General features: G+C 51.0%; 1 protein-coding gene across 1 annotated transcript in view; it reads right to left on the bottom strand.

Annotated features, from left to right (window-relative positions):
* URB1 (URB1 ribosome biogenesis homolog) overlaps positions 1-19,361 on the bottom strand; it is a 68,325-nt gene that overhangs the window by 4,493 nt on the left and 44,471 nt on the right. The window contains exons 26-35 of the mRNA XM_044251024.1: positions 19,144-19,337; positions 18,013-18,123; positions 17,587-17,650; positions 15,717-15,888; positions 15,140-15,242; positions 4,696-4,856; positions 4,051-4,162; positions 2,642-2,748; positions 1,960-2,103; positions 405-514 (exon numbers count right to left, since the gene is read on the bottom strand). Coding sequence (XP_044106959.1) covers positions 405-514; positions 1,960-2,103; positions 2,642-2,748; positions 4,051-4,162; positions 4,696-4,856; positions 15,140-15,242; positions 15,717-15,888; positions 17,587-17,650; positions 18,013-18,123; positions 19,144-19,337 — 1,278 coding nt within the window. The remainder of the gene's footprint in view (positions 1-404; positions 515-1,959; positions 2,104-2,641; positions 2,749-4,050; positions 4,163-4,695; positions 4,857-15,139; positions 15,243-15,716; positions 15,889-17,586; positions 17,651-18,012; positions 18,124-19,143; positions 19,338-19,361) is intronic.

Below are 19,361 nucleotides of genomic sequence, written 5' to 3'. Positions count from 1 at the left end.
CCAAGCACGGAACGCTCGCTGCCGTGTCCTCTCCTCTCGGTGACCCTGGCTGGAGCAGGGGTGGGGGAGCCACGGGACAGACTCTGCCCGCAGGGGCCGCCCCTGACAGTGGGGGGGCAGGCTGGCCCCGCTCCCAGCAATCCGGAACCTGCTCACCCCCACCGCAGCCCCCAAAGGCACAGCATCCAAGTCAAAACAGCGGGCAGGCCACACCAACGAGGCTTCGGCACGGGCTGGGGCGGGGCGTGATTCTCCTTTCTAGCTCCGCCATCCCCTGAAGTCCCAGCGAGAGAGTCTGGATTCTACTGCCCATCTCCCAGCCACACCGAAGCCCGCAGCGGACTCCACGGTCTCCACCGCACTCTCTTCCCACCCAACACACGTCTCACACACGAGGTGCTCACCTGCTCTCAAGGATGTGCAAAATCCACGTTAAAAGGCTATAGTCCCGCAGGATCTCATAGGCGGACTGGGCATCCCGGGCAGCGTTCTGCAGAATTTCGAGAATCCAATTCTGAAAACCCAAAACTAAGAGTTACTTCTCAGTACGAAAACCAAGTTTACTGGATCAAAGGAACAAGTTAAACAATATGACGGTCTGTTCCGTTCCCAGGCGGCGGCAGACGAAGCTTGCCTGGCTAAGTCTGGGAGTGTGGTGGAGATGTTGGCCAGACACAGGCTCCACAGCCACTGCCCACCCTGGGGGAGCCCACGCCTGCGAGCCCATCCTAAGGAACCAACCCACGGGCCTCAAGTCCTGGCTCAGAAACCACATGGCCCATGGGACGCCTGGGTGGCTCAGTTGGTTGAGCAGCTGCCTTCGGCTCAGGTCATGATCCCAGCGTCCTGGGATCGAGTCCCGCATCGGGCTCCTTGCTTGGCAGGGAGCCTGCTTCTCCCTCTGCCTCTGCCTGCCACTCTGTCTGCCTGTGCTTGCTCTCGCTTCTCTCTCTATGACAAATAAATAAAATCTTTAAAAAAAAAAAAGAAACCACATGGCCCAGATGTGAGGCTGGGAGAGAACATGGACCCACTTCGTCCGGAGAAACAGCTAGTGGCCCCTTTTGTCCCTTCGGTTTTACCACCTGGAAAGGCAGACAGAAACACGGGACTGCCCCTTGAACGGTGAATTGGGCGTTTTAGAGTTCTCCCATGCCATAAAAAATAAAAAACTACCATATCCAAATTCAGTTTATTCTGACATGTTTCTCCCTTCTGACCTGCTCACATTTACCCACATTTTATACACCATCAGACACAAAAGCTGACGGGGCTAGAAATTAATCCAAATACTGTGGCTTAACCTAGTTACTCCTTCCAGCCACCCTTGGCCTTTAGAACACTCAAACATGAGCTCTTGGTCAAGGGCATTCCCTCGTTGGCTCTGACACTGTTGGTTTTGACTCCAACTCTTGTTTCCTAGCTGAGTTTTGGGAATCTACAGCTTCTGTGCATTTAGTGACATTCTGGTGGCTCCAAAGGCTCACAGTTACTGGGTAGCTCTACTAGCAGGCCAAGCCACAGCGGAGGGGCCACGACAAACAGCACATCACCCGAGGATGGATGGCAGTGAGTGCCAGCCCACAGCCTCTACAGGAAACGCATTCGTGGGATCTCATTCTCCCTCGTGGAAAGTCAGCTTGTTGTCACATTGGTAGGTCGGTCATGTCCAGGCTGGGATTAGAATGCACAGATTTCACTTGCAAATAAAACCTTCCGAAAACGGGGCAGCCCTGGGTGGCTCAGCGTCTGACTCTTGGTTTTGGTTCAGGTCACGATCTCAAGGTCATGAGACCGAGTCCCTCATCCAGCTCCGTGCTGAGCCTGGGGTCGGCTTGAGATTCTCTCTCCCTCTCTGCCTCTTCCCGTTCATTCTCTCTCTACAACCCGCCCTCCCCCCAAGCCACCTTGAGAAGCAGCACAGCCCCGCTGCGCTCAGACAGACTGGGCGCCGCCTACCTGGGCCTCGTCGTCACACAGCGGGCTGTTGAAGAAGGACAGGACGATGTGGAAGACGCCTCGCCGGGCACAGAGCTCGTAGCAGTGCCTGTCCCGCATGCCCTGCCGCAGGATCTCGAACAGCCATTCCCGTTCTGTCTTTTGCTGTAACCCAGGCAAGCAGGAGACTGCTGTTCCCGACGCAGAAGCCCTGTGACCCGAGGGCCCTGCGGACCCCACCACTCCCGAGTGCCGGCAGCACAGCAACAGCCACAGCCGCAAAAACGTTTGTCTGTTGTTGGCTGTGTCGTTGAAGAGCCTTAGGATTTGACTTGGCTTCTTTAGGCCAAGTTTAAACACTGCCCTGCATCGACTCACGCGGACAGTCTACAAAATCACATTTAATACTGACCCCAGCCCTTCACCAAGGACACAGAATGAGCGTGCCATAAAACGTAGGCCTCTTAAGGACTGTTTTGACCGTGTGAGAAGCCACCTAAGAATTAACACATGGCATGCAAAGCATTTCTGCAAGTGAGCCTGCGTGACCTTTCGCTTTCCTGACCGTCTCACTCCAACACCGTCTGCGCAACTGGGCTGCCGGCCGCCAACAGCACCCGGGGTAGAGTTCCAGAGTGACGGCAGGGGCTCATGAGCCAACGGAGGAGTCTCCGCGGGCCCTCGGGGACTTCAGAAGCCTCACCTCCAAGTCTGAGCTGTAGAAGAACTGGTAGAAGCCCGGAACTTTGCTCATATTCAAGTACTCGTGTGACAGCAGGAACTTGTTGATCTTCAAGTACATGTGGTCCTCTGAGAACAAAGGCAGACAGTCGCTCAGAGCAGGCTCCGGCGGGACCCCCACACGCCGCTGGAGTTGGGGAGCAGGAGCTGGGGATCACAAATCCGTACCCCCCACGGAGCTTTTGTATCCTTACTCCGAGTCTCGGTTCTCGGGAACCAGACTGCAGCAAGAGGACACCCAGCTCCAGGCTGCCCACGGTTCGGAAACCACAGAGGGTGTTGGCCTGCCAGCAGCCCACCGCATGAGCTCCGATCGGCTGGGGTGCAGAGGGGGGCTGGTGCCCACCCCGACGGCCTCTAGCTGAAGGGCAGTGTCCCAGCACGGGAGCCTCAGACGCCCCCCGGGTCACTCTGGGATGCAATGAGGCCGATGTGGACACACGTCTCCTCCCCTGCTGCCGCCCACCCTCTGATCACTGCCTCCGACCTATCCTGACTGCCTGGATCCTCGGAGGCCACCCCCTGACCACTGCTGCCTGTGCTCCCGACCCTGACATTGGTCTGAGATGGCACAGGCCGGACCAATCACCCTAGCCTCTGCTAGGATAATTTCTCAGAAGTGTCTCTTTCTTTAGAGTCTACAAATGACTGATTACCCCCTCTCCTCCTGTAATTTCTAAAAGAAAAACCATGAAATAAGAACTATACGGAGAAGATGGAAACTAGATCTGAATTCTAACAGCAATGCGACTGGAGAGGACCTGCGGGACCCTGGACAGGCTATCTGACATGGGGGGCCTCGGATGAGGGGGGTGCTGCTTCTGCATCAGAACCCTGTGGCCCCAACACAGCCAACACCTGTCCTCAGGCTACCTTGGCAGTGGTGCCCGTGGCCGCCGCACAAGGAGCCGTGTGTTCTCGGACCCAGGATGGCACCTGCATGGTGACGGCTTCCAGGCCAAACACCTTCTAGCTCAGGACCCACGAGCTGTGCAGACTCAGTTCCGTGTACGGACCCACAACTACTGTAGACAGACTTCCTGCGTCAGGCACCCTGCAGGTGCTGGACCCCCGTGCCCCCTCACAGCAGCCCCAGGGGGCAGGTACCACGACAGGCGTGTCCTGTGGCGTCCCAGGCCCACAGCGAAAGCGAGGACACATCCCACGCCCCCTCACACACACTGCTCTGCGCTGGGCTTCCTCACTGGGCTTCTTTCTGATCTTAGCCACGGCGCCCGGAAAGAGCTTCCTCACAGCCTTGCTTTACTCACTGCCCGTGCCCGCGGACACGCCCGCAGCTCACTGGACACGGCCTTATTCACACGCGTGGCGGATCACGCTGGTGGGATTAATGCCGACATGCGGCGGTACCTGGTTTCAAAATCTGCGAAGCTGCTTTGGCAATGAAGAGAGTCAAGGTAAAGGTGAGTCTCATGTTCTGAGTTCGGATCCCATTCCGGACTACATCCAACAGGTAGAGTAGCTTAAAACCAAGAAAACAGAAGAAGGGGGTAAAAAAAAAAAAGAATTTTCAGAACTTGTGCAGCTGAAACTACAGCTCTGCTGGGTGGCCTACTCTTCCCATCCCAGGGGCCACCAGAGATGATGCCCGGAATGGCAGTGTCCCCGATCACTTCCTCGAGGAGTCGGGCACGTACCCAAGGGCAGAGGAGACAAGTGAGGCTCCTCCTGTTCCCTGCCGCCTTGGAGCCCAGGCTTCTGGGGCTCGGTGTGTTCTGGGTAACAGCTGCCTTAACCACTGAGTTCAGACCAAAGAAACTGAACTGCTTTGCCCACCTACACACAAGAAGTGTTAGGAAGGGTAGAGCTTTCTCAGTCTCCACGAGAGCTAAGAACCAGAGGTAACCCCCAGCATCACTCCCTACAAGGGAATGGACCTTGCTTCTCTGTCAGCAGTCTCCTTCCAACATGCTTCTGTGCTCCCCAGAAATGCTGCTACCAGACTCAGCAGAAAGCTAGCTCCAGAGGTCCACCAGGACCCTCAGCCCCACTCACCTGGGACTGCTCTCGGAACCGCGCCCCCTCCAGCTGTGAGTAGTAGGCCGCCAGCACGTAGTAGGCCGCAGCCCGCATCTGGGGGTCATAGCTGCTGAGGGCCGCGACAGTTAGGCCCAGAGCATTGGAATCCAAAAATTTTCGACAATCCACCACAAATTCTATGGAAGTAAAATACAGCATTAAATACACACACACAAGGAATGATCATGATGCTTGTGTAACATGGGGAATTAAATTTCCTTTTGCATTTTGCCAACATCAGCGATGAACACATACATACAGCACGATCACGATGCTTGTGGAACATGGGGAATTAAGTCTCCCCTTGCCAACATCAGCTATGAGTGGGAGACACAAGAAATGTAAGTCTCTCCAGCTCCCTTTAACTTCTGCTGAAGTTGGATTAAAGCCTATCTTCCCCTGCATGGCAATAACCCCTACTTGCAGCTTCTAGAATGCTTGTCAATCCCAATTGGGATTATTTCATGACTTCTCACAAATACTCAACGAGCCAGAGAAGAATGAGGTGCCATTTAGACCTGAGACACGAGATCCCAGCAGGCTGGAGGCCTGGGGAACACGACTGGGCAGCTGGCTGAGAAAACCAATTTCCTGTCTCTACCCTGCTCAGCCCACAGCTTCTGAATTCCTAGCCACGAACACCAGTAAGGAAAACATGAAAGGCAGGGAAGCTGGAAAGTTCAGCCAGGGCAAACCTGTCTGACCTGGCCCAACAATTTTTTTTTTAAATTTTGAAGATTTTATTGACTATTTGACAGAGAGATACAGAGAGACAAGCAGGGTTGAATGGCAGGGAGAGGGAGAAGTAGACTCCCCACTGAGCAGAGAGCCTGACTCAGGATTTCATCCCAGGTTCCTGTGATGGAGACCCGAGCAGATGCTCAACTGACTGAGCCACCCAGGCACCTTCGACTCAACAATTTTAGTAAAAACCTACAACCACTTCAGGAAATGACGTGACCGAGAGAGAAGGTCAAATATACACAGGGACCCACCTGACCACAACTTAAAGGGCCTGATTACCAATAACAAAATTCAGGACACTTAGAATCCTCTTTAATAAAGATCTGAGGCTTTTTACAACATAAATACTGTCATGAATTTTAAGATAAAAATTGACGAAAAACCTTAGAACAGGGACAGGTCACTGTGTTTAAAAACAACTAAGTGGCAGGTTTGGTCACGGAAATCACCCACGCAGATTCTCTGTAGACCAAGGGACTGGTGAGCTGGTGTTCCTGTTAAATCAGGAACCCAACACAAACCAACGGAAGTGACGACCCCCAGTGCGTCATTTTGGAATGTACTGTCAATTAAAGAAATGCCACCAGTGTTTTTAAAAAGTCAAACTCTTTTTTTCTTCTCTTCCTAACGTTAGATTTTTAAAAGGTAATTCTGGCAATTAAAAAAACCCGAGAATCAACAATAAGAAGAAAAATTGCAATAATAAGCTACTTCTCTATAATTCCAAGATGTCCACAAGCACAGAATAGTCTCCAAATGGGTGGCCGCCCACGAGCACAGAAATCCCTTTACACCATCAAGTGTCCTTGTCCCTCAGAAGCGGCAGAGCTCCCTAGACCTTCCACCAGCATCTCCCCTGAAGGGTGAGTGATGGGGGCACAGATGCACGCATACAGTTCCCTTCCTCTTTCTCAATGTTTATCAAGGAATAACCAGGATTTCCACTTCCACCCAAGACAGTGGCAGAAACCTGAATTACCTGTCCACCAGAAGTGACTAAAAACTAGAAACGAAACAAGGTTTTTCAAGACATTGGACCCGAGGCAACAAATGGCTGTGATCTCCAAGAGAGAAAACAAGATGAACCTTCTGATCATCCCAGCTCGAAGCCTGGAGATTTCTAGGCCAAGGCCCAGGGAGGACAAACCAGGCAGAGAATGGAGAATGCTGAGTTATGCAGACAAGAGCGCCCAGCTGGGAGGCCAAGGTGGCCAGAATTCACACAGGAGAGCCCCGGGGAAGAGAGCTCCACTGCAGAGCGCCATTCGGCAAGAGGGTATGAGGAAGCCGGCCGAGGCTGAGGAACAGGGACAACCCCAGGCTCGTGCCTGCCTGGAAACAGTTCCCGTCCCCACCAGCAGGGCAACATCCTCCCAGTTCACAGGGAAAAGGGAGACTGCTCAGAACAATTTAATGTCAGCTGTGGGGCAAAGCTCGCACCTGACTAAAACACTGCTTTGGTGCCACCTAACAGAAATTCAAAGCAAGACTGGAGGGATCGGACCATTCCTAAGTAGCTCAAATGTGTCCTAGATCAAAGCTCAAGAACATTCACAGGAATATAAAAATATCCAGGATCAAACAAGATAAAATTCACCATGTCTGGTTTACAATAAAAAATTACCAGACATTCAAATAAGCACGAATATAGCCCATCCCATCAGAAGAGGAGAATCTACCCTGTGAAAAGGACTCAGATATGACAAAGGTAACAGAACTACTGTTGTAGTTGTTGTAACTACTTTTGTAACTACTACAACTGCACTCTACATGTTCAAGAAGCTAGAAGAAACACTGAGCATGTTAAATGGACACACAGAAGATACAAGAACTCAAACCAAGTTTCCAGAGGTGAAAATTAAAATGTCTGAGATGAAAAATGCATTGGAAGAGATTATTAGCAGATTAGACATTATAGACAAAGAGGTTAGTGAACTCTAAGACAGCAACAGAAATGATCCAAATTGAAACACACAGAGGAAAAAAAAATTGAAACCTGGAACAGAACATCATGGAGCTGTGGGACAATTTTCCAGCAGGATAATATACGTGTAATGAGAGTCCCTGAAAAGTTTCAAGAAATAATGGCCAAAACTTTTCCAAATTTGATAAGAACTACAAACCTACAGAGCCAAGAAGCTCAATGAACACCCCAAATATAAGAAACATGAAAGAAAATTACACTAAAGCACATTCTAATTAAACTGCTTGAAACCAATGATAAAAAACTATCTGCAGAGCAATCACACAACATACAGAGACACAAAAGAACGAACAATGGTAGATTTATTTTCCTTCCTTCCTCTCTTTTTTTTTCCTTTCTTCCCCTCTTCCTTCCTTCTTTCCTTTTCTTTCTTTCTTAAGTAGACCCATGCCCAGTGTGGAGCCCAATGCAGGGCTTGAACTCATGACCCTGGATCAAGAGCTGGGCTGAGATCAAGAGTCGGATGCTCAACCCACAGTCATGCTGGCCCCTAACAGCAGATTTCTTGTTAGAAACACTGCAATCCAAAATCAAGCAGCAACATCTTTCAAGTACAGTAAGAGGGGGGAAAAACCTGTCAGCCTAGAATTTTATACCCTGTGAAAACCGTTCAAAAGTTAAGCTCTTTTTTCTACAAAAGAACTGAAAGAACTGATCAGCAGATGTGAACTGCAAGAATTCTTAAAGGAAGTATTTGAGGCAGAAGGAAAATGACAGAAGATGGAAATCTGGGTCTACACAGAGGAATTACCAGAACCAGAAAGGGTGACTGTAAGATAGTGAATATAAGCTGTTTAAATCTCCTTAAAAGGTAACTGACAATTTGAAGCAAAAAGAACATATTGTGAGTTTTACAACATACAGCAGTAAAATATCTGGTAAGAACAGCACACAAAGCCAGAAGGGGCAGAAACAGATCGATACCGCTGTAAGGGACTTCTACTAACTGTGAGGTGGTATAGCCTCACATTGTGTAATGTAATACATTCAAGGTGAGCACGATATACCCTAAAGCAACACACACGTGCACTGTAGCTAAAAGCCAACAAAGAAAATAAAACCAGAATCAGATCAATAATCACATTAAACGTAAATGATGTACACATTCCAATTAAAAGGGAGAGATGGCCAGACTGGATTTTAAAAAGGCAAAACCCAAATACGTCTATCAACAGAAACACCACTTTTAATATCCAGATGCAAATTAAAAGGATGAAAAAAGAATCATCTTGGGCTCCAACAGTGTACAGACTAAATTTCCTCATTTCTAACAAGTGACTGCTTTTGATGAAAAGGGGGAAAAAACCCTAAAGCTTTAGAAAAGCATCCAACCATGGGATAACGCTGTTTTGGAAAAGATGAGATGTGTTAAGATACACCTACATACCTATACACCAAACACACACAAATGGAATATATTTGGGAAAGAGAACAGTCTAAACATTTAATATTACACTCACTAAAAACAGCTAGTACTCAGCTGGCTAGGGTATTTTTAGTAATCACTGACATTCTCCAGGACAAGTGGGTTTTCCACGTGTCCCTGAGGAAAAGTCAATTTCATGTCCGTGGTCATGTGCTATTCTCTGAAGTCTTGGCTTTGTCACCCTTCAGGAAAAGAGCCACCCTGGGGTGCGGAAAGTGTAACAGGCTATCAAAACACGGATATAAACACCACTCTCTGTTTCAGGAACCTCATAAATAGCAATTTGGCCTTCTGATAACACATCTTCTGATTGAAATGGCCAAACCAGCACAAGGATCAAGGATTAAAATAAAAAGCACCCCATGTTTCATGGGGCTTCAGCAGTTAGTACAACTGTGCCCCAGAGCCCAAGGAGCTCCTTCTCCCGCCCCCTCCTCTACTCCTTCCTCGGGGGTGGTCTGGCAGGGGACTGAGGAGTCCACGGGGTTTGTGTCCCCGTGACCTGGGGACGAGGCTCAGAGAGCTGCACACCGGCCTCTCCATTCTGTGATGTTCGTGCACGACGAGCTGCAGATAGCCATCCAGCTCTGCCGAGGACAAGAACTCGCTGTGGAAAAAGCATCTGTCACTGCCACTGCTAACAGCCCCGGCTGACCCTGTTTCTCAGCCAAGGACTCGGGAGAAGGGAGGCAGTAAGGTTAGGAAAACAGGTTCCCGGTTGCAGCAAAGGCTGTAATGGAACAAAGAGACCAGAGTTTCTCTGAAGTCTGGCAGCCACACTTAAAAACCAATTATCTGCCCAATTGAGGCATGCAAGATTTTTTTTTTTAAAGATTTTTGTGTATTTATTTGACAGAGACACAGTGAGAGAGAGAACACAAACAGGGGGAAGTGGGAGAGGGAGAAGCAGGCTTCCCGCTGAGCAGGGAGCCCGATGTAGGGCTCAATCCCAGGACGCCGGGACCATGGCCCAAGCCAAAGGAAGACACACCCAACGACTGAGCCACCCAGGCACCCTGAGGACTGCAAGATGTTAGCAGCACAGGGTTGTTAACAGTACAGGGCGTAAGAACGCTGCTGAGAACCTCTGCCCCACACACAGGATGAAGGAATCTCACAAACACAGTATGGGTCATGGAGAGCTAAGACAAAGGACACAGAGGGCCTAGCACCATTCACAGAAAGTTCAAATATAGGGTCCTGGCTCCTGCTGGACAGGGAGGGGCACTGCCTAGAAAGGGGCGCCCACTACGTGCTGCTCCTTGATCCAGCTGGTGGTGATTTCGCCCAAACTCCCACCATACACGCATGATTCATGGTCATTTTTTTCTTTTCTTTTCCTTTTTTTAAAAATATTTTATTTATTTATTTGACAGATAGAGATCACAAGTAGGCAGAGAGGCAGAGAGAGATGGGGGAAGCAGGCTCCCCACTGAGGAGAGAGCCCAATGCGGGGCTCGATCCCATGATCCTGATCCCATGATCATGGGATCCTGAGATCAGGACCTGAGCTGAAGGCAGAGGCTCAACCCACTGAGCCACGCAGGCGCCCCTCGTGGTCATTTCTATTTACGCCACTTCAGCAAGAGTTCGCTCAAGACATTCTTCATGCTTACTTTTCCACCAAGGGCAGAAGCAAAAAGAAAAACACACGTTAAAAATAACATGAAAAATAAATTCATGGTTTAATTCAATAACAATAAACCTAGCCTACACTGGCCATATGCTGTTCGCAGATTTCTGTTCTGTTCAACTTACCATTTTACTGCTAGAAATTTCTCTCTCCCTACAAACTGGTATGCTTCCTTCTATAAGACAACAACATTTGTTTAAAACATTATGCTTCTACTTTTTGTTCTGGATGACAAGTATTCCTGAGCAAAATTTAATGACCTAGTTTTTCTTATCTGGTTTTTTTTTCCCTTTTAACTTTCATATTTACATCTGTATTCACCTCTCTGCTTTTAAAAATTTTCTACTTCGCTGTGAATGATTTTAGTGTAATTGGTATTTTAAGCTACCACAAATCCTTTTTAGGGTGGCTATGCTTTGCAAATTTTCCTACGTGTATTATGCCTATAAAATAGGCATAATAAAAAATAGGCTGTATGTAGCGATTTCCCTAACTTCAAAGAGCATTTACAAGTTCCTTCTCTTCACAAAAGGTCTCCCAGACACTCTCCTCCCCACCCAAAAAAGGGCAGTAGGCAAGATCCTGAGAACAACACTGTGTCCTAATTTTAGTATTTTTTTATTAGTGTTTTTCCAAGCCTTTGCCTTCTGTCTCTTAAAAGCTCTCTTAAGAGCCTGAGCAACAGACTAAGTGATTTGTTATAATCCACTCAAGTTACCTCATGTTTTCAGACTCTGGAAAATCTATTTTTGTGCTGGATGAGAAACAGACCTCGCCAGGGCTGAAGGCAGGGGGAAGCAGGAGAGCGTCTGGGCCGCACGCTGGTCCTGGTTTCTCTGTTAGGCTTACCGGGGAGTCCCCAGGAACCGTGAAGATCTCTGCCAGCCGTGGTGGTGACTGTATGCAGGCCTGAAATGCCCCTGCTCTCCAGCAAATAAGACCTAGCTCAGGGGCGCCTGGGTGGCTCAGTGGGTTAAAGCCTCTGCCTTCGGCTCTGGTCATGATTCCAGGGTCCTGGGATCACGCCCTGCATCAGGCTCTCTGCTCAGCGGGGAGCCTGCTTCCTCCTCTCTCTCAGCCTGCCTCTCTGCCTACTTGTGATCTCTGTCAAATAAATAAATAAAATCTTCAAAAAAAAAAGACCTAGCTCAGCCACAGAACATTGTGCTCACGGAGGCCGGGGGGCCACAGCAACTTCCACCAGTGAGGAAGCCCCGAGGAGACCCAACCCTGCCACTCTGTTAGGAGAGGCAGCGGTGGGGGAGCAGCACATCCGTTCACATGTAGGAGCGCTGGAACATACAAGGACAACTAACGGTGCTGGGAAAAAGGGACAGCCATGGGTGGAAAAATGACACTGGACTGTCTCCTCACATCACACACAGATAGATTCAAAATGGATGAAAGACCTCAATGTGAGACAGGAATCCATTAAAATCCTTCAGAACACAGGCGGTAACCTCTCCGACCTCAGCCGCAGCAACTTCTTCCTAGACACATCGCCAACGGCAAGGGTAGCAAGGGCAAAAATGAACTAGTGAGGTTTCATCAAGATAAAAAGCTTCTGCACAGCAGAGGAAACAGTCAACAAAACCAAAAGATAACTGACAGAATGGGAGAAGATATTTGCAAATGACATATCAGATAAAGGGATAGTATCCAAGATCTATAAAGAACTCATCAAACTCAACACCCAAAGAACAAATAATCCAATCAAGAAACAGGCAGAAGACATGAACAGACATGTCTGCCAAGAAGACATTCAGATGGCCAACAGACACATGAGAAAGTGCTCCACATCACTCGGCATCGGGGAAATACAAATCCAAATCACAATGAGACACCACCTCACACCAGTCAGAATGGCTAAAATTAACCCATCAGGAGGTGTTGGTGAGGTTGTGGAGAAAGGGGAGCCGTCCTACCCTGTTGATGGGAATGCCAGCTGGTGCAGCCACTCTGGGCAACAGGATGGAGGTTCCTCAAAAAGTTGAAAATAGAGCTATGCTACGACCCAGCAATCACACTACAGAGTATTTACCCTAAAGATACAAATGTAGGGATCCGAAGGGGCACGTGCACCCGAATGTTTATAGCAGCAATGTCCACGATAGGCAAACTGTGGAAAGAGCCCAGATGTCCACCAACAGATGAATGGATAAAGAAGATGTGGTATATCTATACACAATGGAATACTATGCAGCCATCAAAAATTTGAAATCTTGGGGCACCTGGGTGGCTCAGGGGAGTAAAGCCTCTGCCTTCGGTGTGGGTCAAGACCCCAGGACCTGGGAGCCCACATTGGGCTCTCTGCTCAGCAGGGAGCCTGCTTCCTCCTCTCTCTCTCTCTTTCTCTACGTTCCTCTATTTGTGATCCCTATCTGTCAAATAAATAAATAAAATCTTTAAAAAAAAATTTGAATTTTTTTGCCATTTGCAAGGATATGGATAGAACTAGAAGCTATTATGCTAGATGAAATAAATCAATCAAAAAAAGACAATTATGTGATCTCTCAGATATGAGAAATTTGAGAAATTAGGCAGAGGATCACAGGGGAAGGGAGGAAAAAAATCAAACAAGTTGAAATCAGAAAGGGAGACAGAGACTCAATCTCAGGTAACAAACTGAGGGCTGCTGAAGGGGAGGTGGGTGGGAGGGAGGGATGGGGGGTCTGGGTGATGGAGTTGGGGAGGGTATGTGCTATGTGAGTCCTGTGTATTGTGTAAGACTGATGATTCACAGACCTGTACCCCCGAAACAAATAATACCTCACATGTTATCCAAAAATAAATAAATAAAAATAAAGCCTTAAGAAAAAAAAGACAACTGTAGTTGAAAAGGAACAAAACAGCACAAATGAGGACATGGTGTCCCAGTGCAGCTAAATTAAGTCCAGCAGGAAGCAGCCTGGGGGTCCTGAAGGCATCACACCAGCCACACCAATGGGGAGAGCCACAGAACACAGGCCTTGCCCCGTTCCCCACACCCACCCCCGGTGCCCTCTGTGTAGGCCTGACTGCAGCTGCGACAGGCCACGAGGGAGCAAGCTGGGCCCGGGAGCACTTGCAAGAAGCAGCTAACATGTTCCCGCCGGGAGGAAACAGAGGCCAGAGGTTGGGTGGGAAGAGAGTTTCAGCGCAGACCCTCCGGTACCACCTAAATTTTGAACTTGTGAATATATCAGCTAATGTTAAAAATCACTTAAATTAGATGCGTAGCTCTGGGGAGATGGAGTGGACACAGTTTCTCTATTTCTAGCAGTACGCACAAACGAAAAATCCTGGACAGATGTAAGACGACCCTGAAAGGTGGAAAGGAAGCTGACCAGCCGGGGGCTCAGGTGAGCTCCCCGTGTTTTCTTTCTGCCCCTGGTGTCCCGGACTCTGAGCTGAGGAAGCCAGCGGCCCAGGAAACCAACAGGCACTGATAAAGCCTGAACAAAAGGCTGCTCTCTCTAGGCTCTAGAAGGAAGGCTAGAAGAGAAGCAGCCTAGCAAGACAAAATGTGGACAGTAGCTGCTCCGCTCCAGCCGAAGACCTCAGAGGAAGCCGCGGCCCTGCTCCCACCCACCCCAGCGAAGGCGCGGTGTGGCGCCCGGCAGGCTGTGAGACGGGACCCCAAGTCCCCTGCTAGAGTGACGCTGTCGGGGAGGCTAAGAGGGGGCTGGGGGGCAGTACGAGAGGCCCCTCCTGCTCCTCACTGAGCACCAGCGGAGGCCTCCTCAGGGGAGGCCCCACGAGGAGCAGTCACGAGCCGCTCCTGACTCTCCCGGCCCCGAGCATCAGCACAGACGTGATCCATGAAAGCAGAAACTGATCCACGGGACTTGCTCAAAATGAAAAACCTGGGCTCGGTGAAAGGCTCTGTCCTGAGGATGACAAAAGCTACAGACTGGGAGAAAATAATCGCTGGAATATCTGGAATATATAAAGAACCCCCAAACCTCACGGGGAAAAAACGCGAAAAAAGATCCCATTAGAAAATGGGCAAACGACATGCCCTGACACTTCAATAAAGAGGACATACAGAGCGCCGACGAACCTCAAGACGCTGGACACCATCAGCCATCAGGAAATGCAAATGAAAACCACAGTGAGGTATCACGACACGCCTATCAGTGACAAAACGCCGCACACCAATAGACCCGCCACGCCCTGTGCAGCCCGCGTCCTGTGTCCCGCCTACCTTAGCTCACAAACACTCCCGCCCTCCGGCTACTCGACACTTAATTTCAAAATCACACTTACTCCAACAAAAAGCCAACCTCGGCAGGCTCTCCCTCATTTTCAAAGAGAAAACCTGGTGGCATTTGATCACTATCTAGTGGCAATTCAGAAAAGGCTCTTGCCATTGAAAATTAGGAAAACCAGCAAGGATGAAAGAATACTCCCAGGATTTAAGATTATAAACGGCCTTATTTTTTTTTTTTTTTTAAGTCACTGTATATTCAAAACATTCACTGTTACTCTTCTAAAAGTCTCGGAATGAAAAGGTAGAAGGCAGATGGAGATACTCTAGGATGAGTAACAAACTTCCGTTACCATGGTCGTCACCCCCACGAGAAAGCTGATACGGTCCGGCCCCGCGCCCCGGTCCGGCCCCGCGCCCTGGCCCGCGGAAGGCCGCACTCACCTGGCCTGGTGAGCTCGCTGAAGAGATGCAGGAGAAAGCAGGGGTCATAAAGGTCATCGAGATCCACTGTGCTCCGGTCTCTAAAGATCAGTTCCTCTGCATCCTGAGACAGCCCGAAACAAACAGAATGTGAGGTCTGGTCTCATAAATGTAAAAACACATGAGTGCTTAGCCACTAATCTAGAGTTTAAATGATTTTGAATATTCAAAAGCATAAGAAAACAGCGCTTCTAACACAAAACAGCTATTATGGGATGGTTGGCATCTGTATCCCCATTTTGCAAAAACCAGTGTTTTTGCCGGGGCTCGGGGGTGTGTGCAGGGCAGTTCTGAAGGACACGGGCATGGCCAGTGACGATAACGGCTGAGGCGGAGTGACAGGTGTACGGCAGCCCTGTCTCGGTCCCTCTGTGTACAGCTGGAACTGTACGGAACGCGATGTCAACAGCCCGTAAGAGAAACAGCGTGTGTTTCACAGGATGCTGAAGCCGAGGGGGCCGACGGACTCCCCAGCAGGGCGAGCAGGACTCGCTGCTGCTGAGAATGCCCCCCGCTGGCTCTGCCCCCAGCCCCGCACCTCGGGGGGCAGCAGCTTCCGCTTCTGGGGGAAGTGGAGGATGGTCTTCATCATGCGGTCCCGATCCAGCAGGCGGAGGATGTCCCCGACGCTCGGCTGCTGCCACAGTGACTTGCCCAGGCTCCGGCACGTCTTGTGATGCTCCACCGCCGCGGGGCCCCACAGCAGGACTCTAGAGCCAGGTGGGATGACAAAGACGGGTCACGCCTCCCCCCGGGACAGAATGCACGATGGGGACAATGGCCAGCAAGGGCAGCTCTGCCAAGCAGCCAGCACACGCCAGGCACTGTCCGGAGCATGGGACGAGAGCGCCGTCATCTAGTCCCCCTAACAAAGGGGGAGGGGCGCGTGGCAGAGAGGCTAGCTGTGATGGGGGCGGTGACAGTGTGTGGGGGGACACCTGCACGGAGCTTACGACGTGCCCCTTACTGTGCCCCTTACTCGAAGCCCTTCCATCTACTAGTCCCACTGTATCTGTGGGACAACCCCAGGACGGGGGTACCATCATTATCCCCATTTTGCAAATGGGGGAAGCGATCCCGGGAGGATTAATCAAGTTGCTCAGCTGGCCACTTGCCCAGCTGGTCGGTGGCAGAGCTGCAATGTCAAGCGGGGAAGTCTGGCTCCAGAGTCCAGATGCCGGGCCACAGCTGGAGAATCCCGGCTGCTCCGTGATGCTTCCAGATTCAAACCCCTCCCGAGTCACAGGCGGCCACGAGCCCCGCAGGCCTGACCCAACGGCCTTGGCCGTGGCTGCCTCGAGTCTACCATGTAAACGCCTCAACCTGTTAGCACCAACACCCACTGCAGCGGCCCCAGAGATCGCCTCCCCTTCCTCTTCCTTTTCTCCCCACTCCCGCCCACCCACCTCCCCACTGGCGGGAGGTGCTCCGTGAAAGCCCGGCTCTGACGGGGAGCACTTCTCTGCCCCCAGAGGTCTATCAGCTGTCTCTCTCCTGGATGGAAATGAAAGTCTTTCAGTCTGATCCTTACAGTCCCGACCAGCCAGGCTGTCTGGCCTTCCCACTGCCTCTTCCCTCTGCTTATCTCGTGATGCACACAAGCTCAGCTGCTCACCATTCCCAGGAACGTGCTGACTTTCCCAACTCCCAGCCATGGTGACCCTGGTCCTTCCACGTGGTGTCCCCAGGCTCCTCACCGACCCCTCACGTCCATCAAATCCCTCCAGTGCCAACCGGGTCACGGAGCTTTCCCTGACGCCCCCTCGGGAGACGGTACTCCCATGAGCTCCCCTGACAGCTGGGTCACGCCACCAAACGCCAATTACGAAGAGTTACGTTCACAGTCACTGATCCCCTTAACAGACACGGCAAGACCGTGTCTTACCCCTCTAGGTGCTCCCAACAGCGCTGGGCCCAGCGCCTTGTAAACAGCAGGCGCTCAGTGAACATCTACTTAACGAAGACTTCTAAACTGAACTCCAAACACACACTCCTTTCTGCGCAGGCCAGCAGGAGTCATTCGAGTCACAAAATAAATTAGCTATTTCAGGGGGCTGTTCTCTGGCGGGTAGAGGAAGCAGACAAGCAGCAGACCCCCTGGATCCATCGGTCAAGCGGGCACGGTGTGCTGGTGTGAGGGCTGCCTGCTGAACGCCCACAGAGCGCCGCGTGGGCCCCCTCACTCAGGCCTGCTCCTTCAGGGATGGCCACGGACCATCCTTAGAGCGTGAGGCCAGGCCTTCCGCGGGAGCCGGGGTATGACGGAAGGGAGCCCCTCCATCGAGCTCTCCCCGAGAACCACAAAGGTACGAGAGAAAAGCTGGGGAGCTTGCTGTCGGGACACGCTCCCCAAGTCTCAGGACGGCACCTTCAAAGGCTGCCACTCGCCCCTCCAGGCCCAACGTCACCTGAAGTTCACGAGGCTGAGGTCATTTTGTTCATACGCCCGGAGGAGAAGTAAAATCTTCTGGTCTAGAAGTCAAACCAAGGCCCATTTAGAAAGCTGAACCATCACATGCTCCTCCCATCCTGTCACACCGCCTGATCTCATGCTCCCAAGTCACACGGCCTGGTCCCCTCACACTCCCGGGTCACACGGCCTGGTCCCCTCACATTCCCCGGTCACTCAGCCTCATCCCCTCACACTCCCCAGTCACAGTGCCTGCCTGGTCCCCTCACACTCCCCGGTCACACAGTCACACGGCCTGGTTCCCTCACACTCCCCAATCGCAGGGCCTGCCTGGTCCCCACACTCCCTGGTCACACCGTCTAGTTACAACACCTGCCTGGTCCCCACACTCCCTGGCCATACCACCCAGGCCCCACCCCCTTACCCAGGACGCTGAGAGTGGCACCATAGGCCCCAAGGAGCACGGCAAAGTGACTGCTTTCACAGACAGAGGGACACATCTTCACCACCAGGGACATCAGATCCACCAGCGCTTCTGGAAGGAAACAAGACTGAACTGCGCAGCAGCGCAAGGGGATGTGCACACGAGAAGAAAAGCAGAAGAGGAAGCATCTCGGGAACATTTAAATGCTTGAAATATCTTCTCTGAACAATATCGGTCTCTGGCCTGAGCCTCCTCTTCTCTCTCCTTCTTAGAAGAAGCCCATCTTCACCACCATGTCTCTCCCCAGGGCTGTGGCAAGGCTGTCGCCGCTCTCTTCGCTCCCCCTCCCACACCTGAAGCCGCCCAAGATTTTCAAGTCTAAGCAGCTCCGAGACCGTGCTGGCAAACTCTGCAGCTCTACCCCTGCCGAAATAAACAGCGGGGCCTTCGTGCTTTTCCCACCCCCATTCCAGGAACTCGGGGGTCGGCTCTCTTCAGTCAGCCGTGGTCACAGACCGACCGCGGGGACTTCTACCGCCTGAGCATGTTCATGTTGTCTCTGAGCAGAGCGTGGCTTCAAGGGGACAGGACCCTTCGGACCATCTCCTCTGACCTCTCCCACAGCCTACACCAAACTCGGGGTCACGGGCGCTAAAATAAACCCTACTGAACTGCGACAGAGCTTCCAGAACCTGGCCTTTCTGACAGCTTCCTGGCAGGGAACTGTTAACTGGTACGTTCAAACTCTTCACCCTTGAGGAAGGTTTCAATCTTCTGTTTAAAGCATTTCACACAACTAAACAGCTTCTCTTAGGGCAGACACACAATGAACTTCCCCCAATTCCCAGATTTTAACACTTGCCCGTGGCATGGACGTTAAGACCTGAAACGTGACTTCTAGAAGCCAGAACAGACTTTGAAGAGAAGTCTGTATTTGCTGCTTGGCCCGAAGTCAGAGGAAACACTTCTTGAGCTTGGATTTGAGAGAAACAAAATACCCTAACGCCATTCTGGTAACGCTTCCTTAGCTCTGAAAACGCATCGGTGCTAAATCTTGGTGCGCAGCGAGCGCCACAAATCAAGAAATAAAATCTGTTTCTGAAATGGGACGGTGGGGGCGGGGGGGGTCACCTTTTACTTGATTGTCCGGGTTTTCCTCTTCTTCAGATTTCAGCAGAGTTGGCAAAAACAGAGAGTGCTGCGTGAGCATCATGTGGACCACGGGGAGCTGGATGAGCTTCGCGCACACAGAGTTTTCCGGAAGATACAGGTGCTGTATGGCAGCGTGGAGGGCCTTCAAAAATGCGTGGTCCTGATACCGAAATCTAGGAGGCAAGCATCGGGGATGC

This window comes from Neovison vison, chromosome 6 (genome assembly GCF_020171115.1).
Source record: "Neovison vison isolate M4711 chromosome 6, ASM_NN_V1, whole genome shotgun sequence".
Lineage (NCBI taxonomy): Eukaryota > Metazoa > Chordata > Mammalia > Carnivora > Mustelidae > Neogale > Neogale vison.
This window is presented reverse-complemented; position numbering and strand designations above follow the sequence as displayed.